Below are 27,242 nucleotides of genomic sequence, written 5' to 3'. Positions count from 1 at the left end.
CCCAAACCTTTTTTTACCTGTAAGTCACATTCAGATGTAAAAAGAATTGGGGAATATCGCAAGCATAAAAGATGTTCCTGGGTGGTACAAAATAAATTCTGTGATTGGCCATTGGGCAGCCCCTATGTGGACTGGCAGCCTACTGGAGGCTCTGTTTGGCAGTACATCTAGTTTTTATGCAACCGAAACGTTTAGCACCTGCTTTGAGGCCACTGAGAGCGATATCTAAGGGGTTGGCGAGCAGCATGTTGCTCATGAGCCACTCTTTGGGGATCACTGCTCTATAAGATCCAATTGTGCTGGTCTGTACCCCAAACTATGTGCTAGGTAAAATCAAATGATCTGACCATTTGGCCCCCAGGCAAACAATTGGATAAAAATGCCTACCACTTTTCTACCAGAAAACCAATTGTATTGTATTACACACGATGCCTAACCCTACACCAAACTTTATCATCTCTTCCTTCCATCGGCCTGATCAGTTATTAAGAAACTTTCCTGACTTTGCTTATGCATGTTAGATAGATAACTCTTGAAAATATCCCAGCAAACTGATCCTTAGCAAGTATTTCATTGCAGCTAAATAGTATAGCAGATCAAATATTGCCAATGCCAGCTCAGTCATCATTATAGATTTATGAGTAGCAAAATAACACAAATAACTTGAGGGTGTTTCCACCTCCAGAAATCAGACAGAGCGGAGGCTGCAAACTATTGTCTGTCTTGTTCTAGTTTTAGCCTGAAGTACTGGGGCCACATCTATTCAGAGAAACTGGATCTTAAATTGAAAAATACCTTCTAAACTACATCAGAACTGACATATCCCCCCCAAATAATATATTTTATGGTTGTTTATTAACAGACGCCATCCCCAGTTTTGTGGGGGGGGGGGTTGGAAATTAGTGATGTGCTGGCCAGCCCGATACCCGCGGGACCCCCCTTTTCCAAATGCCGGCTTTAGGGGCAAATTCACTAACCTCCGAAAATTTGCCAGCGACGGCTTTGCTCACAACCCAACACTTCGCCAGGCGTAAATTAGCCAGGACAACGCTAATCCACTAAAAAGTTGCATCAAGGGCCCGAATGCTGGCGCCAGCATTACTGCGGCAAGCGAAGCAAAGTTTTGCTAGCGTTGGCTAATTTGCATACGACGGGAAGTTAAAGTTGAATGGACGTATATGTTGCAGCAAATACATTACACGACACAAGCCGGGAAACCTTAATAAAATAAAATAGAATTGTTATATTGCCCTACACATGAGCCCAGTGTATAGTTTATGTGCCATATGTAAGGAAATGTAGGGGGGAAGCAGGATACCCCAGAAAAAAAATGACAATCTTTTGCAGCCTATCAACCCTGAAAAATTAAAAGTCACCACTTTATTGCACTTCGCCTTGTCTGAGGTGGCGAAGGCAAGTCTGGCGCAAGAGGTAACGTTAAGTAAAATCGGCATCTTCGTGAATTTACGAAACTCTTCGTCTGGCGTAAGAGTGCGAATTAGCGCTAGAGTCTATCTCCTTCGCTAGAGAAGTTACGCCGGCGACCGTTCGTAAATCGGCGAAGTAACAAAATGACGTCACGCTTGCCCTTTAGTACATTTGCCCCTTAGACTTCTGGGTTGAACTTATATAGACGCGTGCCTCTTGCCCCGCCCCTTTTGTGACATCATCGGTGGGGCGGGTCTATAAAAGGAACCCGGAAGTCTGGCTCAGGCTGTCGAGTTTGGTGGAAGGGTGTTTGTCGGGTGGTTGTGGGTTAAGAAAAGCCAGACCCACAAATAACTAGTGGAAATGCATGTTGTAGAGTTGAGCCAGCTGATTAGAATGAGAGGTCTACCCTTTCTGGGTGGTGCTTTGCTCAAACGTCCATTTTAATTTGCTTTATTAAAAGGAACCATGTGTGGGTGGTAGTGCACAAGGATATTAAAGAAACATAATCCACAAGGCCTCCCTTGCTCAGACCAGCCTGTGAACCTAGCAGATGTGAAAATGTTGTAGCTGGCAGCAGAAAAGACCATTAAATGTTAATTTAATAATATCAAGAACCTCCTGGTGATATTTTCCTTCACTTTCTGGGAGTAACTATAACTCAGCCGCCTAAAGCCAGTATTAAGGAGCGCCACTGTTAAATCACGGTTCAGATTTCCCCCATAACATCCAGAATCATCAGAGTTCTTTTCACTTCATCCTATCGCTCTGCTCATAACGGATTTTATAAAATGTTCCTTGGCATTTACACGAATGGCATGCCTGTGTTTTTCCATTCTAAACTGAATTTTGGGGATTGGGTGTTCTTAATATTTTGTCAGCAGGACTGGAAAATAGCATTCCAGTGATCAATATCAAATGCATAGCAGAGGCCAGCATCCCCTTTCCCAATATTAAAATACATTTACATGGTTCATCCACACTGATCCGCATGCTGGAATCTTCAGGGCAATTGCACAGTGGGCCAATTTTAGACTTTTTTTTTTAACCTAAAAAATTACTTTTTTCAGTTAAGATATGTGTGATTACAGAAGGCTTGTCCAGTAAACCTAGTGGAATAGTCCAGTCCATGCACTTTAAAGGAACAGTTCAATGTGGAAATTAAACTAGGTAAATAGATAGGCTGTGCAAAATAAAGAAAGTTTTTAATATAGTTTGTTAGGCAAAAATGTAATCTATAAAGGCTGTATAACATAATAGCCAGAACACTACTTCCTGCTTTTCAGCTCTCTAACTCTGAGTTAGTCAGCGACTATTAGGGGGGCCACATGGGATATAACTGTTTGAATCTGACCTGCATGCTAAGGAAAGGAGAAGGAGAAGTAACCCCTAAAAATGAATGTGGCTAAAAATGCCATATTTTATATACTGAACTTATTGCACCAGCTTAAAGTTTCAGCTTGTCAATAGCAGCAATGATCCAGGACTTCAAACTTGTCACAAGGGGTCACCATCTTGGAAAGTGTCTGTGACACTCACATGCTCAGTGGGCTCTGATTGGCTGTTGAGAAGCTAAGCTTAGGGCTCGTCACTAATTATCCAGCAGAAAATGAGGTTGGTCTGTAATATAAGCTGATGCTACAGGGCTGATTATTAAATTCTGATTCTAATTGCACTGGTTTCTGTGCTGCCATGTAGTAATTATCTGTATTAATTACTAATCAGCCTTATATTGTGACATTTCTATTCTATGTGTACTGTATATTGTGAGTGGGTCCCTAAGCTCAGTAAGTGACAGCAGCACAGAGCATGTGCAGTGAATCAGCAGAAAAGAAGATGGGGAGCTACTGGGGCATCTTTGGAGACACAGATATTTACTGCTAAAGGGCTGTGGTTGCCTTGGGCTGGTACAGAAGCACAAAACATAATGTACAACATTTCTAGTTACTTCTTTAGTTGAGCTTTAGTTCTCCTTTAAAAGCAAACTAACTGAACAGTTATGTCCCATATGGTTAGTGACTGTCAACCAACCAGAGAGCTGCAAGGGAGGTGTTCTGGCTATTATGTTAGACATTAGACACTCCAGCCTTTATAGATTACATTTTAGGCTAACTATTAGAAAAAGGTTTTATTTCCCACAGCCTATTTTCCCAGTTTTACTTTCACTCTAAATTTTTTTTTGCCTCCAGGCAAAATGAAAATATATTTGCCAGTGAAAACCTTGGTTGAAAGTCCAGCCAGCCCAACACAATGGGTTAAAACAAAGATACACCAGGTCTGTTCCACTTATTATCACAGGCAGGGCTGTATTTAGGTCTGGTGCCACCCTAGGTTATAGGCCTTATAGCACCACCAACATATTGATGGGACGTATGACTATAAATAAAAATGGCCCTCAGGGTTCACCCCAGGGATCCACTGCAGTATTTGGCTCTTCCATGAGGATTTTGAGGAATCTCTATGGCTTTGTTTTGAAGCATATAGAGTAGAAATGCTACTTTTCTGGTCCTTTCTGCAGGAATTTGCTTTTGTAACAGTAAATAGGTGTAAGTTATTCTTGGCATTGTGTACTCCGTGCTCCCAACGATAGGTCTGGGAATAGCTTTTCCTAGTAAAGGATTAATTTTAAATATTTAAAATAAGTAGATGGTTTCCAGTTGTAATAACTCTGTCTCTTTGTTGTCTCCAATAGCTCATGCTCTTCCAATGTTCAGAGAGCCTCGCCAGAGGAGTACGAGGAAGCAGCTGGAGAAGGATCGATTGGACCCTGTGAAATCTCATAAACCCGAGCCACCAGTTGCTGGGCCAGGTAATGTATCTGCCAGGCTTGACAGTTTACAGGAGAGTTTGCAGAAATAAACCAGTGTGTGTGTGTGTATACACAGCTACTTATTTGTAGCTGTAAGAACTGTGTAGCTTGAACAAACATGAAGGCATTGTCATCCAACCAAGAGGCTGTGTTCCAACACTACTGAAAGACAATAAGTTTTTAATAGAGAGTTCCAAACTGAAGATTTTGGATGAATGATTATTTTTTATCTTGGATATTTATTTACTTTATATCTAACACTTAAGGTGTTTTATAGTACAGTGCTGGGTGCTTTTGTCCCACACATGGACATTTTTCATGGATTTTTAGTCCAGAAGTTATAAAATAAAGAGAAAAATACATCTGGACACCTAGAACTTAATTCCAGTTCCCTCCCCAAAAGTTATTTGTTAGTTCACTACACTTGGAGCAGGTGCCTTAGGGTTCTCCTGTTGCTACTGTAATTGCTTTACAAATCTTTATATGTATTATGAATTTAACTGAGCTTCATGGCTCTTCCACCACTACTTACTATGTTACTATGTTACACTACTTCTAAATTGGCCATACACTATAAGATCCTCTCATCTGGTGAAGTCGACCAAACGAGCAGATCTTTTCCCCTATATGCCCACCTATGCTGGGTTATATAAATCCTAAAACCAAACTATCAGACTACAATGATGTGAATACAAGCCATCAGAACAAGAACAGCATCAATGTGCAGATCAGGCCCTCTACCCGACGGAAGAAGCAAACCTGCCCAACCAACATTTGGACAATTTTTGGCTAGATATATGTTGAATGGCCCATACACAGGCAGATAAGCTGCAGAATTGGTTTTAAGGGACCCAAATTTGCCGAATTTGCCGCTTAAATATGTCCAGGTATGACCACCTTTCCTCCTCTGTGTCTGGGGTGTTTTTTCTGTAAAGCTGGCCATACATCTGGAGATCCGCTCATTTGGTGCGGTCGCCAAATGAGCAGATCTCTCTCCGATATGCCCATCTTGAGGTGGCCGATATCAGGCTAATAGGGCCCAACGGTCGAATCATAATGTCAGTGATCATAATGTCAATCAGATCAAGGCCCACATCAACTAACCAATGTGGTCCTCGATCCAAAGTAATTTTTAACCCTGGCTGATTGACATCGATCAGGGAAGCCCATCGGAGGGCCCCATACACTTGCCAATCCACCACATTGTCTGCCCATATGAACCTTAAGCATTTATGGTTTCCAGTACTTTGATTGGTGGTAAGCTGTTATACCTGATGAACAGGGACAATGTCTCGGACACAGAGCAAGCTGCTTGGACACTTTCATGGATCTGTGTGATAATGAGGGCTGTTTCCTGTGTAGCTGCTGATCAATCTGGTGCTGGACAAGGGGTTATGTTTTAGGTTTGCTCTGCAAGCACACTGAACCTTTGTTTGTTGTGGTGCCTGAGGCACAGGGGAGAGGTATAGTGACAAGGTCAGAGGGAGCTGCAACCAGGAAGGTGGTCAATTCTGTCCCCCACATTTCCTGAAGTGTATCGCCTTAGGACATGTGTAGGTTTACATACTTAAAGGCATGCCAGCCCCCTACCACCACCATATAATACTCTTGCAAAACAGCCATTGTAAAGTGTTCAAGGCTAAATGTGCAATATTCTTTGCATACACATAAGTGAATGCAGTAAATTTTCTTACCAAGACTAACAGTGAAACAGTCGTTTCTTTAGTCATCGATGTCTTACTTGCACTGGCCAGTCTACTGGCACATTTACTCACTTCTGTCATACTTCTGGGCTGCTAGGCGTATAAAAGCTTCTAGGCAAAATGAGTTAGTAAAATAAGCTTCCAATAAACTCAGGAACAAGCACCCACTCTTTCGTTATTCCTTATATCCCTCATTGTTGTCTCTTTACTGAAGCTTGCAGTATGACACCAGTAAAACAGGCTGTACACTGCCAGATCAGCTCATTTTGCTAGGTCACCAAAACAAGTAGGTCTGGCACTGATTTTGCCACCTTTATGCTGGGCATAATTGGACTCATCCCAAGGGCCAATGATTGTATCATGCAAAGGGGCCAATGTAGCTTTCATCACATAGGAAAATCAAACCTGCCCCATTGATATGTGACCAATTTTCGGGCAGATATCGGTTGGACAGGCCCGTCGTTTAAGGTGGCCATAGACGTAACAATTCCAGGAAAGATCGTTTGTTTCAATACACACGTGTAGAGCTGAATCGTCAGATATACAGTAGAAACAATAGAATTCTACCTGTATCTGACGATTCAGCGCTAACCATGGCTGATGTTTGGGTCCCTTCAAAGGCACCCGATCAAAATTTTCCGTCCTACCGACGAGCCAACCAATATCCAAGTCTTCTGTCGATAACAGTCGGCTCTTTTCCCACCATACACAAACTGAATATTGTATGAAAATTAGTTTTGTATGATATCATCTGTGCAACTATGGACACCATTAGTTCCCATGCATGGGCCAATACGTTGCTGTCTCAATAGGGGAGTAATGTGTCAGACACTTTATTTGGCCCATGCATGGTTAACTTTAGGGCTACCTTCAGCCCTCCTATTCAACCAACAGTTCTGTGTCTGCTTAAATGTTTTAATAAAAAGCCTAATGCGACTATTGTTCTTACTTCAACACGGTTACTGATAGCTTGCTGATTGGTTGAGAATCGCCTCCAATCAGCAGGCTGACACTAGCAGTGAATTGATGCAACTTAGTGGCAGGTGTTTTTGCCTCAATAGGTTGCACACACTGGTTTTCGGAGGTAATAAAAGTGTGCTTCTTGAGGCTAGGAAGAGGCTAGGAAGAGGCTAGGAAGCCCTGCCAAATCACATTATTCATGAAATAAATATATGCAGATACTACACTAATATTTTTTATTTTTGTTAAAGGGATACTGTCATGGGAAAAAAAAAAATTCAAAATGAATCAGTTAATAGTGCTGCTGCAGCAGAATTCTGCACTGAAAACCATTTCTCAAAAGCGCAAAAAGATTTTTTTATATTCAATTTTGAAATCTGACATGGGGCTAGACATTTTGTCAATTTCCCAGCTGCCCCTGGTCATGTGACTTGTGCCTGCACTTTAGGAGAGAAATGCTTTCTGGCAGGCTGTTGTTTTTCCTTCTCAATGTAACTGAATGTGTCTCAGTGAGACATGGGTTTTTACTATTGAGTTCTGTTCTTAGATCTACCAGGCAGCTGTTATCTTGTGTTAGGGAGCTGCTATCTGGTTACCTTCCCATTGTTCTTTTGTTTGGCTGCTGGGGGGAGGGGGTGATATCACTCCAACTTGCAGTACAGCAGTAAAGAGTGATTGAAGTTTATCAGAGCACAAGTCACATGACTTGGGGCAGCTGGGAAATTGACAATATGTCTAGCCCCATGTCAGATTTCAAAATTGAATATAAAAAAATCTGTTTGCTCTTTTGAGAAATGGATTTCAGTGCAGAATTCTGCTGGAGCAGCACTATTGACTGATTCATTTTGAAAAAAAATTTTTTTCCCATGACAGTTATCCCTTTAAGGTAAGTTAAATTTTAGTATGCTATAGAATAGTAATGCCTTTGCTCTTCATTATTTATTAGTTTTTATATATTTGCCTTTTTCTTCTGGCCCTTTCCAGTTTTCAAGGGGGGGGGGTCACTGAACCCATTTAAAAAAAAAACAAATGCTCTGTAAGGCTACAAATATATATTGTTACTTTTTATTTCTATTCAGTCCCTCTCCTATTCATATTTCAGTCTCGTATTCAAATCAATGAATCCAAATTACCCTAGTTACCAGATTGCTGAATTTGCAAACTGGAAAGCTGCTGAATAACTAAAAAAGCTAAATAACTAAAAAACCACTAATGATACAAATTGTCTCCGAATGTCGTCTACATTATACTTAAAGTTAACTCAAAAGATGAACAACCCCATTTAATTGGAATGTAATTAAACAAAAGTTGATTTGGTAAAACAAATACACACGCATAAAATATTTTGTTTCCCTTCCACTGGGCTATTATGCAGAGCACAGAAGTCGTGTGTCCTTTCCTTAGCAGCATCAGGGTTAAATCCCGTGGCTTTAGACGGCTTTAGGCCTACGGCATCATTTTCTTTGCTGTTTATATTACTTTGCTTTTAGACATATTTTCCATTGTTTTACAAGTCACTCTGGTTTATTTCTTCTCCAGTCGCTGAAGTTAAGCACCTTTTTTACACACTTTTTTTTTTCTGAGCTGATGGGATGTTCCTTCAAAATAGGTGCCTGGCAGGATTGCAAATATAATGTAAACTCCAGCTTTTGCATTACAAATGCATTCGTACGAGTCATTTTCTTTGTCTTGTGCCGATATTTACATGTTCACACTATTTACACTGGAGATTTGCTTATACTAAATGATGCCTTCCTTTCATAGCCATCAATGAGGAATAATTCTGCCCTGCCTGGGGTACCATATAAACATGGAATAGTCTGGATCCACTGATGTGACAATGGACACAACAAACCAAGGGGTAGCTGTGGGGCAATGAGGTGTACTGGTTTATTGTTTTAAAGGGGTAGTTCACCTTTTATTCTATTATGGAATGGCCAATTCTGAGCAACTTTACAATCAATCAGTCCTCATAATTATTATTTTTTAATTGTTTGCCTTTTACTTCTGACTCTTTCCAGCTTTCAAATGCGGGTCACTGACCCCATCTAGAAAATAAATACCCTCTTAGGGTACAGATTTGTTGTTATTGCTACTTTTTAGTACTTCTCTTTCTATTTAGGCCTCTCCTATTTGGACTCTAGCAACCAGATTACTAAAAATTGCAAACTGGAGAGCTGCAGAATAAAAAGCTAAATAACTGAAAAACCACAAATAATAAAAAATGAAAACCAATTGCAAATTGTCTCAGAATATCACTCTCTATATCATACTAAAAGCTAACTCAAAGGCAAACAGCCCCTTTAATACATATATGTGAAAATGCTTTGCTGTTTCTATTTTCTTATAGAAGTATTTTATTGCAAGGCCCAGATGTGCAGGTCAGACACATGTTAATTGAGGGGCTCAATGGAGCAGTTGGAGCAATGTAGAGTTGTATAGAAACAATTTAGTAAGAGGGGTCCAGAGCTGTTGGGTGGCCCAGTAAGAATATGGCACAGGCTTTCGGGGACAACCCTTTTGTCAGGTGAAATCATTTTATAGCTACTTATCTGTGATGTGTGACATGCCAATGTGTCAGGTGTGAGCCACTCTGTACTATTCTGTAGGTTTGGATGGTGTGTGTGTGCTAGAGTCCGTTAATGTGCATATCAGCATGGGAAGTGTCTCTCAGTAGCCATGTGTTTATGGATATCTGTCAGCATATAAGGAAATCGACGTCTGCGTATTTGTGTTTCATATTCCTGTGTCAACTCCTTCTGACCTTGGGCAAGTCACTTAATCTCCCAGCACCTCAGGCACTAAAACTTAAGACTGTAAATTGTATGGAGCCGGGACTTGCTGTGCTAGAAAGTTATATCTAAAATGAACAGTGCAAAATGGTATGTTAGCTAAAAATGCTTATTTGCTGGCCACCATAATGACGTAGGCATAGTGATTTTCTTGCACCAAAGAAGTGAGTTTGGAAGCAATGTTTCCTGATTCTTCTCACAGATACAAATGCCATTAGTTGACTCCAAGCAAAGAGATTGGAAGACACACACAACTACAGGCATTTTATGACAGTGACTTGTCCCACAAGCAATGTGCTGAATCTAAATTTGACATTATCCTTTATTGAGGGTGACCATTAGAAATCAAGCTTCATATCTAAGAGGGGATGTGTGGGGTTCAACTTTGAATGTTTTGAAGGATATTTATTAAACCCCTTTACTCCTTGATGAGTGCAACATTTGTTCTGGAAAAACAGAGGAGACTGTTGCTTTGCTGCTGCTGCCGCTGGGATCATAAACGCTTTGTTGGCATTAATTGTTATTTGAAATACTTGTTACCCTAACAAATTAGGTCGGTGTCATGCTCTCAAAATCTTTAAACTAATTACCATGTTTCCAACAAGATAGGCGGTGAACCGACCAATTAGATTGCATGTGATCTGGCTGCAGAAGTCAGATTTGCCAAACTGCAGAGGAAGGAGGGAGCTGTGGCCCCTTTCAGCTGATGTCCACCTAGACGTGTCCGTGATTTTCCATCTGATAAAGCCAAACTGCATCCTTATCACATGAGTTCGATGATGACCCAACAGAGTGGTTGGCCAGTTGCCAGACAACACCACCCAGAAGGTTGTTCTCACTCTGATAGAGTTTCTTGCCATCAGAGCTGGAACTAGGGGTAAGCAGCAGAGGCAGGTGCCTAAGGCACAACTGGTGGGTAGTCAGACTCATTGTTATTCAGAGGTTAGAGTCTACTATTAGAAATTAGCAAGCTGACTGTTTTCCATCAGTGCATCTCTGTTCTCATCCATTGTGCCGTATGAGAGGTGCAGGATCGCACATTGCAGTGAGCAAGAAGGGGAGCAAACAACCAGAGGGAGCTGGAGTTTAAGGCATGGATGGCAGCGGCAGCAGAGAAAGAGATTGGTTGCTGCCAGGGCACTGAGCCAAGAAGCATTGCGTTTAACATCAACATTACTTGCCCTAGTTCAGCTAGCCATAAAGAGATACTGACACCTGAAATTAAACTTTTTTTTACATCTATTATAATATTGGCTTTGCAAGCTACTTCTAACTTTGCCATAAAGTATTTGCATGATGCTTTTACATTACCTGTCTGATCCCCCATGTTCCTGTATGAGGGGGCTGCCATATTTGTACAACAGGAGTCCATTAGCATTAGAAACTGTAACTAACAGGCTGAGATGGGACAGTCTGGTTGGCAAAGTCAGAGTGTCAGAGAGTCAGGCTTAGGAACTTCAGATAATAATTATATACAAAAACAAACCTCTCAGCAAAAAATGATCAACATGACCTATAGGTAACATTTAATGTACATTCATATGCTAGAATTCATTTTTTAGTGTCAGTATCACTTAATGATAAAATTGAAAGTTATCATATACAGTGCCAACTTCCTTGTGCGACATGCAATCGGGCACTCAGAAAAATTCCACAAGGGCCACTAAAATAAAAGTTAAATATATTTATTTTAGATTCATTAAAAAAGGAACAATATCTCCATTGGCCTTACGCGTTTTGTGCCCTACAAGGCACTTAGTCATGGGCTATCTTTACCTCCCAGGAAGTAGGCGTTTATAGGAGACATGACCAATAGAAAACAAGATACAAAACATATTTAAATTCAAAACAAAAAAGGGGAATGTCTCTTAAAGGGACACAATCTCTTAATGTCTCTTAAAGAATAACTAAACCCCCCACTGTGATAAGTCCCCACTGCTAGCCCCCTCCCCCTGCTAAGTGTTACCCCAGAATTGTGTCCCCTATAAGATTACTGACCGTATATGCAGAGTTAGCGCAGCGGAGCTCACGGGCACTATCTTCGGCCCTTCGTTAATCCTCACAGATCGAGCGGCTCATGCGCAGTTTTCGAGTTCGTTACAACTGTGCATGCACCGGAAGTGAAGGAAATTGCAGAATCACCGGAAGAAGACCCGAAAATTACTGAATCGCTGGAAGATGCTGCCCGTGAGCTCCGCTGAGCATTTGCGGTCAGTAATACAACAGGGGACACAATTTTGGGGTAACACTTATCAAGGGGGTGGCTGGGAGGGGGGCCAGTGGGGACTTATCATGTTGGAGGTTGAATTCTCCTTTAAAGAGGTACAATCTCAAAAATCATATACTGTATATGCATGCAGATACAAAACTTCCTTGCGTGGGCACCTTGTGCCAATGTTCCTTGTGAATAAGTTGGCACTTACCTTGCAATACTACTAAGCTTCTTTCAGTTGTGAAAAATGTGCTTTGGACTAGATAGCTCTTAGCTCTCACAGCTGCACCCCGATATTGTGTCTTTTACCTTATTGGGATAGCTGCTCGTAAGATGACATTGTTTATCATTTATATAGGAGGTTTGTCTTCTTTAATGATCATGGCTATGGAGAATGGAAATATGCAATTCATCTGTAGACACCACACACAATTTGGCAGAACTTGCTTTCACTACCAAAACAGACATGTAACTCTATAGGAGCAAGAGCCTTTCATGCCAAGTGCCAGAGGAAGCAAGTGTTCAGAAGAATCCCTTAATAGAGATGTCTGCAATTGCTGCTCTATGAATAGCCACGTAGCTGTTGTGAGGCGGTGGGAAGTCGGGGACCCCTGGAGTCGGCCTCTGCTACCTATCCTCTAGCTGCACTGCTCCAGCGAAAATCCTGCTCATGTGTTTTTCCTACAGGCCTACAATACATAAGTGGACAGGTCTAGATGTACATTTCCATTACTGCTTCTGGGCAAAACGGGACAACTATAGTTTTTATTTTTCATTGAGTGATTTTCTGCTCTGCCGGCATTGCTCTTGTAGTCTTGCCCTCATGCTGTAACGGTTGTGTAGACTGTGTGATACTGGACATCAGCTGTTAGGTGTTCTAGACAACAGCAACGCCTTTGTTGTCCATTGTCATAGTGTCTTCGGCCTAATCCTTCTGCTAGGCCGAACCGAACCTGCTTATGCAAATTAGGGGCAGGGAGGTAAATGGCTTGACTTTTTGTCACAAAACAAGAAAGTAAAAAAATGTTTCCCCTTCCCACCCCTAATTTACATATGCAAATTAGGATTCGGTTCGGTATTCGGCCAAATCTTTAACCAAGGATTCGAGGGTTCGGCCGAATCCAAAAAAAGTGGATTTGGTGCATCCCTAGAAAAATGTAAGCCAATCATTGCATGCATACTTCATAATGGAAAGAAGGGCTGCAGATCACCAATGGTGGCAGTGCCAGAAGCTGGGCAACTGTCATGCATTCATTAAAAACTGATGCTATCGTTACACAATATGATATTTCCTTTGAGCTTTTATCCCTAGGGTCCTCCTGATTCATGGGCCCCAAGGCAAATTCTCCCTACCCTAAAAAAAAACACAGCTCCTTGTTTACTGTTGTGTCACAGCAATCACATACATGATCATTTCTGGCTTTTACGGACAACACAAGCTAATTCAGTCGGAAAATACAAATCATAGATGTTATTCCAGTTTAATATTATTCCATCTTTCCGGTATTTGCTCAGTTCACCCTGTGCAGCTGACAGTGTCTCTTTAAGGCACGAGGTCTGTCCATGCCTGGGATTCTCTGAGGCTTTGCATAACTGGAGCTCCCTGTCAAGGTAACCTTTGGATTAGTATTCGAACAACAATCACTGCTCCATTCATGACCTATTTTGCTTATGATAAACCTTGTCATCTAAATTAAGAAGATAAAATCTTTCAGCAGGGCCCTGTGTTTGAAAATAAATGATCAAGTCCATGTTATCATAGTTACATGGTTGGACTTTCTGGAGTCCTGAGGCAGTTGGGAGGGAGTTAGTGTAAAAGTCTGAAATGCACGAGTGCACAAAGTCTGTTGCATATGTCTCTTAATTGTTTCTTATTTTACAGGTCGTGGGGGCCGAGTGGGTACCCACGGAGGCACCCTGTCTTCATTTATTGTGAAGAACATTGCGCTAGATAAGACCGATGACAGCAACGCACGAGAAGCTATACTCCGACATGCAAAGGACGCAGAACAAAACCCTTATTGGGTCGCTCCAGCATATTCCAAGTAAGGCGTCTGGAAAATTACTTCTAAAGCATCTGGAATTCTGCGCCACTAAACTTATGCTTAAGCACAGAATGTAGGTTAATATTTAGTACTGTTGTTAGTACAGGTATGGGACCTGTTATCCAGAATGCTTGGGACCTGGGGTTTTCCGGATAATGGATCTTTCCGTAATTTGGGTCTTCATGCCTTATGTCTACTAGAAATTCATTTAAACATTAGATGAACCCAATAGGCTGGTTTTGCCTCCAATAAGGATTAATTATATCTTAGTTGGGATCAAGTGCAAGCTACTGTTTTATTATTACAGAGAAAAGGGAAATCATTTTTAAAAATTTGGATTATTTGGATAAAATGGAGTCTATGGGAGACAGCCATTCCGTAATTCGGAGCTTTCTGGATATCAGGTTTCCGGATAAGGGATCCTATACCTGTACAGTTTAGTAATATTTAGACTGTTGAAAATTGTGAGAAAACTGCTAGGACGTGAAGATCATCAAGAAGTTAGAGCAGTAGTAATAATAATTTACAAAGTTAAAAAACATTAATGAGGACATAGAAAGCCTTGTGTGTTTTATACCTGATGGGGCACTTACTCATAGAGCCTATGAGTTGAATACTGTTCTCACTTTTTCATGGTCTTCACATCCCAGCAGTTTTCAATTTTCATAAATATTATTGGCATCCCATTGAGTGGGGTATATGTAGTGAGACCACATGCTAATGACTAGGGCTGGAACTAGGGGTAGGTAGAAGAGGCACCTGCCTAGGGCGCAACAGTGTGGGGGCACTGGGCAGCTACCTGCTCAAAGGTCTTCTGCCTACCCCTAGTCCAGGTTCGGTCCCCTGCTGCTCTCACCTCCTTCCTCTCTTTTACTCTCCCCTCTATCACTCTCCCCTCCCTCCATCACTCTCCCTTCCCTCCATCACCCCCCTCTCCCTCCATCACCCCCCTCTCCCTCCATCACTCCCCTCTCCCTTCATCACTCTCCCCTCCCTCCATCACTCCCCTCCCTCCCTTCCCCTTTGTTGCTCTCCCCTCCTTCCCTTCTTATGGCGCATGCGCACTCGCAAGGGTGGGCACACACACTGGGGGAGTGGATACCGACTGGGGTGCCTAGGGCTCCCTGAGGGCTTGGTCCGGCCCTGCCACCTCTGATTTGCAGTGGGCAGAAACACAAGGGCCATGTTTTCCTAACATACCTGCAGTATTGTATCTGGAGTTGTAACAACTTACTGCACCCCCAATAGCCTCCAATACAGGTTGACTTTTTTTTTATCAAAAGGTAATTATTTCCTTTAATTAAGCAGCACATCCATGGGCACAATGTTGAGAACTTTCAAATAGCATCATAGCGCACCATGTTCATAATAAATACTCTAGTTTACTCAACCAATTGAAATTTCTTTAATGAGAGCCATAATGGCTCTGGGGGCAGCTCAGTCCACCAGTTGCCGGATTTAATAAACGCTCAGCAGCCTCAGCTGTCAGAGGAGAGTTTACCATATCATTAGCATAGTGCGTCCCATAACCAAAACAGATGTCATCGCACAGCATCAATCAAAGGGTTAACTTGGGCGTTCAAGTAGAAATATTTATTTAGTCCCAATTAACATGTATGACAATAGCTGTCAAGATCACATGCTGTTCCCATTGTTCTCCCTGGCTCATATATACAAATATAGGTTAATGTATCGCCTTGTGTGTAAGATAATAGTGTTTTCGGCCTGCACCCTGACCACTTCAAGGTCGGCTTTTTTTCCCCTCCGGCTACGTCTAAGAAGAGACTGTAATGCAATCGTCCCGAGCGCAACTCGGCGACCCTTCTGAAATAGCCGGCTATTAAATCTTTCATGGCTGTAACATTGCAGGTGTCATGTATGTAACCTAATATGTAAAGTATGAAGTTCATAAGACGGCATCAGACGATACTAAATTACCTTTGTGTTGTGGCTTCTGGGGATGGAATTTTTCGAAGGCAAAATTACTCATAAGTTGACAGGTGCTTTAGTGAGTTTGCTCATGTGTGTGTTTGAATTTTCTTCAGCTCAAATTCCTCTCTGGAAAATCCCAGCATGTTTTCATGCCTTTTGTGAGATACCCCTTCTGGATACGATGTGGACTTCTTCTGCCCATTCTTTCTCTATGCTCCTTCAGCTTCCCATTTAAAGAGGAATATATATATATATACACTCTTTGTTTGTTGTGTAACAAATAAATACACTCCATTCACAAGAAACAAAGAGTGTGCTGATCCTTCATCTCTTTATATATATATATATATATATATATATATATATATACACATACATACATACATACATACATACATACATACATACATACATACATAAATACAGGTATAGGACCTGTTATCCAGAATGCTTGGGACCTGGGGCTTTTCAGATAAGGTATTAAGATCCAAATTACATAAATATCCATTGTCTACTAGAAACTCACGTAAACATTAAATAAACCCAATAGGCTGGTTTTGCCTCCAAGAAGGAGTAATTATATCTTAGTTGGGATTAAGTACAATGTACTGTTTTATTATGACATCGAGAAAAGGGAAGGGCTACTAGTGAACTCCATTTATTCTGCAGCTTTTAGATGTAGATTTTTTGTATTACAGTTGTAACGAATAGCGTTTACCCTGGTGGTCCAGTGGAGTATCCTCTGGCATGCGGGGGCGTCGCCATGCCTTCGGCGGGGATACCCGCCGCATGCGTTCTCTCTCATCCAGGGCCGGTTCTCCTATGGCACGGGTGCGCACTTCCGGGTTAATGTGCCGGCGTGATGAAGTCATAGCACAACGGCGCGAAATTCTAAGTATTTAAAGGGGCTTTGTATTATTACACATTGCACGTTGTTAGGTTCAATTCAGTTTGACTCCTGGGTGCTTGTTCTATTGAATCCTGATTGTTCTTCTGTGTATTGACCCTTGCCTGCCTGTGACTTCTCTGATCCTTCCAATCCTGACCCTTGCCTGCCTGTTAACTATGAACTCTCCAATCCTGACCATTTGCCTGTCCACTGACTATTCTACGGTCTCCTATCCTGATTCCGGCCTGTCTGACGATTCCATGCTTGTGCTGGCCCGGCCTGCCTGTTCCTGGTGGTGTTCTTCCGTCCAGTATCCTGGGGAGACGATCGTGCCCCTTTGCTCGTCCAGAACTGTTTGCTTTGCTTCTCTCTCAAATAAGACCTGGCGGCATCCGATTACTACAACTGAAGAGCCACAGGTTGAGCAACACTGTTATAGTGATGCAGTCTCTATTTTTGCCTATTTTAGCCATCTTGCCTATACTTTATCTACTCTTCCTACCTACAACTTGTACTCATCATTATATTTGGGGCCAAGAGTTTTTGCTCATATCTGAGCACCCTTGAAGACAGCTCTGTATATACACTCATCTCAGAGAATCTCCTAAGTTTCCATCCTCACAGACCTTGCATGTGTCTGCAATTGCTCCCCATGTTATTGGGCTGCTTGACACAGTCATCTGTAGGATAACCCATATGGGGATCTGAAAATGATTAAAAGAATGACTGATAGTAGGGCAATGTAAACCAGATAATGCTTGGACCGTCTCTTTGTGTTGTGTGTATTTCCCCTTTGCACATATTGCACCTTTTTTGGAAAATAGTCCCTGCAGTACCCTCCAGTGATGGTATGTTGAGAAGCTGTTGGTCACTAAATCAGTAAATCATCACCATATCACCCATCAGAAGAGACTTTGGTCTAAGATGGGACCATCCAATTTTCTCCAGGTCACTGGAGTTCTTGGGCAGTGTGGGGGGGGGTGTAAAAATCTCTTGGAGCACCTAGTTGGACAGCTAGTTGGACAGCTAGTTGGACAGCTATTGGCTATTGGACAGCCCTAGTTGAAAAGATCCATAGCTGTTGGATGGCATGAGGACAGCCATAAGGATGGCACCTCCAGTTGGACAGCCCTGGTTGAAAAGACCTGTATCTGTTAGGTGGCATGAGGATGGTACCTCCAGTTGGACAGCCATGGTTGAAAAGATCCATAGCTGTTGGATGGCATGAGGACAGCCATGAGGATGGCACCTACAGTTGGATAGCCCTGGTTGAAAAGATCTATATCTTTTGGATGGCCATAAGTATGGCACTTCTGCTGTAGCTATTTTAAATCTAATTTATATTCTGTGTCAAAGCAGTTCTGTGAACCAGTGGGAGATGGTCTGTAGTTTATCACTGTTTTACTCTGGTTAGATCCAGACCTAATCCCTCCCAGGAAAGAAGGATAACCCAAGTGTGAGCATAAGTATTTGTAAAGGTTATAGGTTTAGGCAATCTACAATAAATATCATTGTGTGAGAATTTATGGGAACCCTTCATTCATAACCTCAACAAAATGTGTCTTGTTATTGATGAGCTCTCACATCAGCTTTCGGGAATTTCAACCCATTCTTTTGCTCTGAACTGTTTCATTTCTGTGACATTTCTGCACTTCCTTAAATGAACTAACTTCATTTCTTACCACAACAGTTCAAAAGGGCCAGACCTTAACCTGATTCTGCTTCAGTCACAATTTAGCAGATTCTCTTGCATGTTCTGGGATGGGTGGCTGGCTTTCCGCTAACCAAACTTTGACCTCACATTCTGCTCTAGAATCTTTTGACATTAAACAGCCATTGTACACTCACATTTACCCACTGAAATGTGCTTAGTACAGGGAAAAGGTTGGTATCTCTCTATACAAGCTATGAGAAAACCTACCAACTCTTCCACTAATGATACTCTCCTGTCTGACTTCTAATAAGGAGATCACATTACAGTAGGAAGGGTCCAGCCAGCAAAAGAAACAATGGCAGCTTGGGGAAAGCAACAATATGCCAGGTGGCCAATTGAAGTAATAGTGTTAGGCCATCAAGGTACCACAAATCAGTGCCCAGCTGGACTACTTCAAGAATCATTTTAGACTCTGAGAATCTGTTTTCTCCTCTGGAACAGATTGTATTCCAGCTGCAAGGTTGGCAGTAATTGAATGTATTGGTTGGAGTAAAAGATGGGGATTTTGCATATTTTTAACCCACTTTGAATTTGCCTGCAGAGAATTATCCCACTCACCTATTCCCAAATCTAATAGATGTGGCTTGCCACTATTTGTGGAAAAACAAAGCCTTACTATGTCCTTGTTATAAATGTTGATTTTTTTACCAACCAGATGAAATCCTGAAGATTTTGGATAAACAAGTTATCACAGCCATAAACCAATAGTTCTGCTTGTTTGTCGCAGTCACCAGATGAGCAGATATCTGCCCAGTTTGCCTAACCATGAGCAGGGCCAAATCATTCTGAACTTGAACACAAGCTAGTGTTAACCCAGCAAAACAGGACACCATCTGCTTCAAATTTGCCTACAGATATCTGGCTGACTTTAACCAGAAATTAGTCCTAAGGGGTCCCATACACAGGTCTTAATGGGCCTGGGTGAGCAGCTTTTATCAGCCCACGTCTGCCCATGAGTTTAGTAACGGTGGCCATACATGGTCAGATCCACTTGTTTTGAGAGGTCACCAAACAAGCAAATCTTGCCCCAATATGACCAGAATGAGTGAGCCGGAATGAAGTCGGCTGGTGCAAGGACTTCGTCAAGAAACCAATGTCCTCAATCTGATGGGATTTTTAAACCTACCTGATCAACTTCTGGACAATTTTCAGGCTATCGGTTGGAGAAACCTGTTGGAGGACCAAATATACTGGTGCTTAAAGGGATACTGTCATGGGAAAATATGTTTTCTTCAAAACGCATTAGTTAATAGTGCTGCTCCCGCACTGAAATCCAGTGGCGGAACTACCGGGGGAGTACGGGGTGCGAGCGGGCCAGGGCCCGCACCCCCTCAAGGCCCCCCGGCAGTCCATTCGCCTTTGGAAACTTGGCCAAATGCGGCCGTACGGAGGGGGGCGGGGCCCGGCTGCGCGTCACGCACCAGGGCCCGCCGCCCCTCAACGAACGCTACTGCTGAAATCCGTTTCTCAAAAGAGCAAACAGATTTTTTCCAGTCATGTGACTGTAGGAGTTTGGATAGTTTTCTGTTTATTTTTAACTAAAAAGTTGCTCTTTGGCATGTGCCAGAATGAGAGAACCCAGCAGGAGTCTGAATAAGTGATAATAAATACAGTGTCATACAAGCACATGGCTGCATAGCCACAAACTCTCACATCCATATCGCATAACAAATGTGCCAAGTAATAGTGCACTTAAGCATTACAGGAGTGCATAGTATGCAGTGAACCAGCATATTTTGTGGTTACCTTATCCCTGAAATATTTCTTGGCTGCCAACAATCTTGTGGTTAAATTTGTACATTGCTGAAATACTGCATGAAAGTTAATAATGTGGTTTCAAGACACTATCACACGCACACTGCAGGTAACTATTCAAATAAATTGTGTAAATCAGGGGTGTGAGCTTAATCAAAAGCTTCCACTTTGGTGTCAGTTCTAAGTTCATGAAGCAGTTCATTTCCCTCAATGCTTAGGGAAAGATCTCCATTGTGGCTGAAGGAAGAGACCACAGTAATGAGAGAGAAGTTAAACAAGATTGTGGTGATGATATACTTTCACCCATCTTCAACTCTTCAGAGCACTTTCTGTTTATTAAAATTGGATATTTAAACCACACCCATCATTGCTGGTACAGGTGGCCTTACTTCATACAGGGGCATTCTTGACAGCGAGGCAACAGGTTTGGAAAGGCCATTTTCTACAACATATTTTTGGAGGAAAATAACCCCTGCACAAATTACGGAATTGTTTTGCTAAGATGAGTGGAAGAATGTGACTGGCCTGCACAGAGCCTTGAGAGTAATCCAACTGAACTCCTGTGCGATGAATTTGAATGAGCCAGGCCTGATTCCCATCCACCGTTTAACTGGAGGGTAGACGGCCCACCAGGGCTTCTGACACAGGGGCCACCACACTCCCTCTGGGTCCCCCAGGTGTACCTGTTCTCTTGACCAGGACTGGGGGGTCAGCGGAGCTCCTGTGGGCAGCAGACGGCTCTGGGTCTAGGTCAGCAGAGCCCACAAGGACTGGGGCCCCACTGGTTTATATCAGCCCAGTCTGAACCTGTCCCCAACATCAGTGCCCAACCTTGTACATATTAAAAGAAAGAAATTCCACCAACAATTTTCCAGCACCTAGAAAGCCAACGCCTGAAAGAGGGTAAAGGCTCTATTAGCAGCAGAGGACCAACTAAATGTTCATCCCCTTCAATGGAGAATGAGGATAGACAGGTGTCCATATTATTTTGGTCCAATAGATAATAAAAAATTAAAGAGAGGACCAGTTTCAGATTAATCTCTGTTTTGGAACAAGGAGAGGAAGGTTTCCACATCATTTTGGCTATAGAATGTACAGTGGGGATGCTCAGTATCTGCACTGGCACAATAAGGTCATTATATCAAATACAACATTTCAGGCCAGATTCTTCTTTAGGATTTAGAACAGTAATTCCCAACCAGTGGCTCATTAGCAACGTTACCAACCCCTTGGATGTTGCTCCCTGTGGCCCCAAAGCCGGTGCTTATTTTTGAATTCCAGGCAAGTTTTAGTTGCAAAATAGTTGCCAAACAGAGACTCCTGTAGCTGCCAGTCCACATAGGGCTATAAAATAGCCAATCACAGCCCTTATTTGACACCCCAGGAACTTTTTTATGCTTGTGTTGCTCCCCAACTCTTTTTACATTTGAATGTGGCTCAAGGGTAGAAAAGGTTGGGGACCCCTGCTTTAGAAAGTCTATGCTCCAGTTGAAGTGTATCTAGAAGAGAAAGGCAAGAATGCTGGGAGGAATGGTGAGCCTTTGCAACAATGCCATTATCCATGGATTTGGACCTTTTTTAATTTATATTTTTAATACGAGTTTTCTCCAAATGAAAATGAAATCTTAAAAGGTTTGTTGTTGCGTTTCCATGAGCAGAAACATTGCCGCAAGTATGTTTTCTTATAGAAGTACATGCCGATTCCTGTTCCTTAAAGGAGAACTAAACCCTAGAAATGAATGTGGCTAAAATACAATATTTTATATACGAAATGTATTGCACCAGCTTCCAGCATCAGCAATGATCCAGGACTTCAAACTTGTCACAGGGGGTCACCATCTTGGAAAGTGTCTGTGACACTCACATGCTCAGTGGGCTCTGAGCAGCTGTTGAGAAGCTAAACTTAGGGCTCGTCACTAATTATCCAGCAAAAAATGAGATTGTCCTGTAATATAAGATTATGCTACAGGGCTGATTATTAAATTCTGATGCTAATTGCACTGGTTTCTGTACTGCCATGTAGTAATTATCTGTATTAATTACTAATCAGCCTTATATTGTGACATTTCTCTTCTATGTGTACTGTATATTGTGAGTGGGTCCCTAAGCTCAGTTAGTGACAGCAGCATAGATAGAGCATGTGCAGTGAATCAGCAGAAAAGAAGATGGGGAGCTACTGGGGCATCTTTGGAGACACAGATCTTTACTGCTAAAGGGTTGTGGTTGCCTTGAGCTGGTACAGAAGCACAAAACATAATGTACAACATTTCCACCAACTTCTTTAGTTAGGCTTTACTTTACTTCTCCTTGAATCCTTTGCTGCACGTTTAACTAATACACCCGTTATCTCCATCAGCACAAGGATGACAGCCAGTCATTCCAAGGTCCTTTCTCCCTTTTTTTTTTTTTTGATAAGAGCAACAGAAAACAAGCTTTATTCTATTTTTGAAATTCTCTGCTATTTTGAACGTGGCCTTCACTGATCATATTAGTGACATATTGGAGCACTGATCCCTGTCTGTTTCCTACTGTAATTGTCTGTATCTCGATTCATTCCAATGGAGCTCGGATGTCAGACTTTCTAAAGTCGCGGCTTTGACTGATTTTGTGGTTTTTCTCTGTAATAAATTGCTGGCGGAGTGACATCAAATCCCACCGTTTATTCTGCTGTAATTGCCTGATGAATACATATCATTTCTAATCTGTGGTATTAACCTGCTTTATGAGCCGCAAATGAATCAGAGCCTCGGAGTAAGAACCAGGGAAAAGAATTTGACCCGACTGCTGGAAGCAATGAAAATACTCAATTTGATGTTCTCCGCTGACCTGAAAAGACAGATAAATATATGAATGACTGCTCCTTATTTAGACTCCCTCTTTTATCCTTGACATTCATTTTTCATTACTGCTAAAGTTAACCCCTTGAAAGACCAGCAGAGAGAGAGAAGACAGGATCCTGCAAGAGGCCTCTCGGGTGCAGAAATCCTTATACAAATATGGGGCCTGTGCTCTTTCTGTAATTTGGATCTCCATATCTGAAGTTTGTTAAAAAATAATCGTTAATGACCCAGCAGGGTTTACCTTCAGTAAGTTGGGTTCAAGTACAAGAAACTGTTTTATTATTACATTAATGGGACCTATTATCCAGAATGGCCAGGACCTGGGGGTTTCCAGATAAGAGGTCTTTCTGTAATTTGGATCTCCATATCTGAAGTCTGTTAAAAATAATCTTTAATGAAAACCAGTAGGGTTTAAATTCAATAAGTTGGGTTCAAGTACAAGAAAACATTTTATTATTACAGTTATAGGACCTGTTATCCAGAATGGCCAGGACCTGGGGTTTTCCGGATAAAGGGTCTTTCTGTAGTTTGGATCTCCATATCTGAAGTCCGTTAAAAATAATTTAAACTTTAATAAAAACCCAGTGGGGTTTACCTTCAATAAGTTTGGTTCAAGTACAAGAAACTGTTTTGTTATTATACAGTTATGGGCCTGTTATCCAGAATGGCCAGGACCTGGGGTTTTATGGATAAGGGATCTTTCTGTAATTTGGATCTCCATAAAAAATATGTTAAAAACATATTTAAACTTTAATGAAACCTAAGAGGGTTTACCTTCAATAAGTTGGGTTCAAGTACAAGAAACAGTTTTGTTATAACAGTTATGGGACCTGTTATAATTCGAGCTTTCTGGATAATTCGAGCTTTCTGGATAATTCGAGCTTTCCGGATAACAAAAAGTAAATACGTTTTTGCACTAGATTTGTAGGTTTAATGATTAATTATTTTATCACACATTTTTATACATCCACAGGAACGAGAAGGAAATCATGTCACCCCCTTAGACAAGACCCATGAGTAATAACTTGTGTAAAGAAGGAAATGAGCCTGAGGCAAAAAGGGTTTGTAGGGAGTGAGAGCGTATGGATTCCATATATTCCTTATTCTCAGCTCTTTATACATTGCACAGCTCCTGCTAATGGAACCACTGCACACAGCTCCTGTTCCTTTTTATATAGAGAGACATGTTTTTTTCTGAAATGACCTGATTTCTGTTGTGGTTAAAGCTTAAGCTTTCCTATAGAGTCACCGGCTCTGATCTCTCCGTCGACTCCCCGGATAGAATACGGCAAGTAAATGTGTGTGACACAGAGTTCCTACACTAGAGCACCTACACACTTTTATTCAAAAGACAAATAACAAGTCTGAATATAAAATGTGTACCTTGCTAATACCCTGCAGTTTGTAAACAAAAATACAGGTTATATTATATTGAAAGAATATACAGAATAAATTGACGAAAGTGATATTGAAAGTCTTAATGTAAATATATATATATATAAACACAGATATGGAAACCCGGTATCCAGAAAGCTCCAAAATACAGGAAGGCCATCTCTCCTAGACTCCATTTTATCCAAATAAAAAAAATTTATTTTTCACTGTAATAATAAAACAGTAGCTCGTACTTGATCCCAACTAAGATATAATTAATCCTTATTTGGAAGCAACACCAGCCTATTGGGTTTATTTAGGGGCAGATTTACAAAGCTCGAGTGAAGGATTCGAATTAAAAAAACTTCGAATTTCGAAGTGTTTTTTGGGCTACTTCGACCGTCGAATGGGCTACTTCGACCTTCGACTACTACTTCGACTTCGAATCGAACGATTCGAACTAAAAATCGTTCGACTATTCAACCATTCGATAGTCGAAGTACTGTCTCTTTAAGAAAAACTTCGACCCCCTACTTCGGCAGCTAAAAGCTACCGAAGTCAATGTTAGCCTATGGGGAAGGTTCCCATAGGCTTGCCTGTGATTTTTTGATCGAAGGATATTCCTTCGATCGTTGTATTAAAATCCTTCAAATCGTTCGATTCGAAGGATTTAATCGTTCGATCGAACGAATAATCGTTCGATCGCAGGATTTGCACTAAATCGTTCGACTTCGATATTCGAAGTCGAACGATTTTAGTTCCTGGTCGAATATCGAGGGTTAATTAACCCTCGATATTCGACCCTTCTTACATCTGCCCCTTAATGTTTACATGATTTTCTAGTAGACTTAAGGTATGAAAATCCAAATTACGGAAAGATCCTTTATTCTGAAAATCCCGAGCATTCTGGATAACAAGTCCAATAGCTATTAAGGATGCACTGAATCCATTATTTTGAATTTGGCCGAATCCCCAAATCCTTCGCAAAATATTCGGCCAAATACCGAGTCCGAATCTTCCATATGCAAATTAGGGGTGAGAAGGGGAAAACATTTTTTTACTTCCTTGTTTCTCTCCCCGGCCTAATCTGAATATGCAAATTCGGATTCGGTTTGGCCAGGCAAAAGGATTCGGCTGATTCCAAATCCTTCTGAAATAGACCGAATCCCGAACCGAATCCTGGATTCTTGCATCCTTAATAGCTATATTCCTATTTATAGCGCACCGTTCAGCCTCATTTTCCACTTGTACTTTTTTCAATTTGATTTTTAAATACTGTAAGTCTCTCGACATTCGTAGTTTTAGAGTTTAGTCGTGGTTTGAAAACCCTCTAAGGGCAGAGACACACGATCAGATTCGGGGAGATTCCTCACGAGAAAACTTCGGGCAACTTCGGAAAACAAAGCGCTCCAAGTGCCATCCTGCCCGCGATTTAGATTGTAGCCAGCAAGAAATAGTTTGGGGAGATTAGTCGCCGGCCGGCTAAAACGCCCTGAATCTGAGCGTGTCCCTCTAAAATCTGATAAATGGGCTGTGTTAGTTTGGATTTCTTCTGGTGCTCAGATTTCTTGCTACTCTCTAAAAACAGACTGATAGCGGCATTTGCTTCTGATTATAAACTGATTAGGCCCTAGTGTGTGATACGTGTGTTATTGTACAACCACTGCACAGCGGCCTCTATTTCTATTCTGCCAGAACTGTTAGACTTCCATCCACTGCAGCTAATCCTACTGGCAGAGCCATCACTCACTCGCACAAAAACCCAATCGTCTGCCTGTTCTTCTCACTCGCTTATCCAATCGTTTCCATGTGTTGCAGGACGCAGCCCAACACTGTCTTTGCTGAAGTGGATTCAGATGAGGAGGAACCAGACAATGAACCGGAGTGGAAGAAGCGCAAGATCTGAACAATAAAGGAGTTTGCTGTGTTATATTTAGGGGCATATTTATCAAGGATCCAATTTCGAATTTGAAAAACTTTGAAATTCGAAAAGACCAACCGAAATTAAGTTAAAGTTTTTGTTGGTTGAATAGGTCCAATATCGATCGAATAGGTCCGTATTCGGCCGAATTTGAATAGTACAAATCGAAGTAATAGCGCATTCGATCTAATTCGTTTTTCCCAAAAAAAAAAAAGTCCACCAATTGACTCCATAGGCTAAAACATCAATTTGGTAGGTTGAAACAGTACATGATATTTCGATATTCAAATTTAAATTTTTTTTTTTTCAAATTTGGACTATTCCCTAGTCGAAGTACACAAAAAATAGCTAGAAATTCAATTTTTTTGAATTTGAAAATTCACCTGGACCTGTTAAATCTGCCCCTTAGTGTCTCTGCTGAACACATTCATTCTGTTCCTTTTAAATCTGTTGTTTTTTCACACTTTTCTTTTTTTTAGATATCAGACTGTATTTGATAAATCGAGGACAAATAAAGTAAAAAAAAAAACTCTCTTGACATCTTCTGACAATTGCATTGAATATGCCAACCTGGTACATAAAATATCTACATTACAATTGTTTCCAGAAATTCATGTTCATAAATTCACAACCACTCAATAAAAGAGGCCACACATACAGCAGCTTTGGTTTTTATCAGACCAGGGAACTAATTGTTTTTGATTCAATTGTAGGCTACGACTAAGTACCCACAAGGCACGAAACGCGTAAGGCCACCCCTTGGGATGTTCCTTTTTGTTTAATAAATTACTTTTTATTTGCATCATACTTTGGAGTGAAGTCCAGTTTTTGTGCCAACCTACAATTGAATCAAAACTGTATGACACCT

General features: G+C 41.4%; 1 protein-coding gene across 2 annotated transcripts in view; it reads left to right on the top strand.

The window, feature by feature from the left end:
- Positions 1-26,912, top strand: part of wdr70.L (WD repeat domain 70 L homeolog) — a 194,601-nt gene extending 167,689 nt beyond the window's left edge. Inside the window, exons 16-18 of one of the 2 annotated variants that reach the window (XM_041580207.1) lie at positions 4,121-4,237; positions 13,787-13,949; positions 26,272-26,912. In XM_041580207.1, the coding sequence (XP_041436141.1) occupies positions 4,121-4,237; positions 13,787-13,949; positions 26,272-26,359 (368 nt within the window). In that variant the 3' untranslated portion in view covers positions 26,360-26,912. 2 annotated transcript variants of the gene reach the window in all.
- Positions 26,913-27,242: the final 330 nt, after the last annotated feature.

This window comes from Xenopus laevis, chromosome 1L (genome assembly GCF_017654675.1).
Source record: "Xenopus laevis strain J_2021 chromosome 1L, Xenopus_laevis_v10.1, whole genome shotgun sequence".
Taxonomy (NCBI): domain Eukaryota; kingdom Metazoa; phylum Chordata; class Amphibia; order Anura; family Pipidae; genus Xenopus; species Xenopus laevis.
The sequence above is the reverse complement of the archived record's forward strand: the minus strand, read 5'-3'. Positions and strand labels throughout refer to the sequence as shown.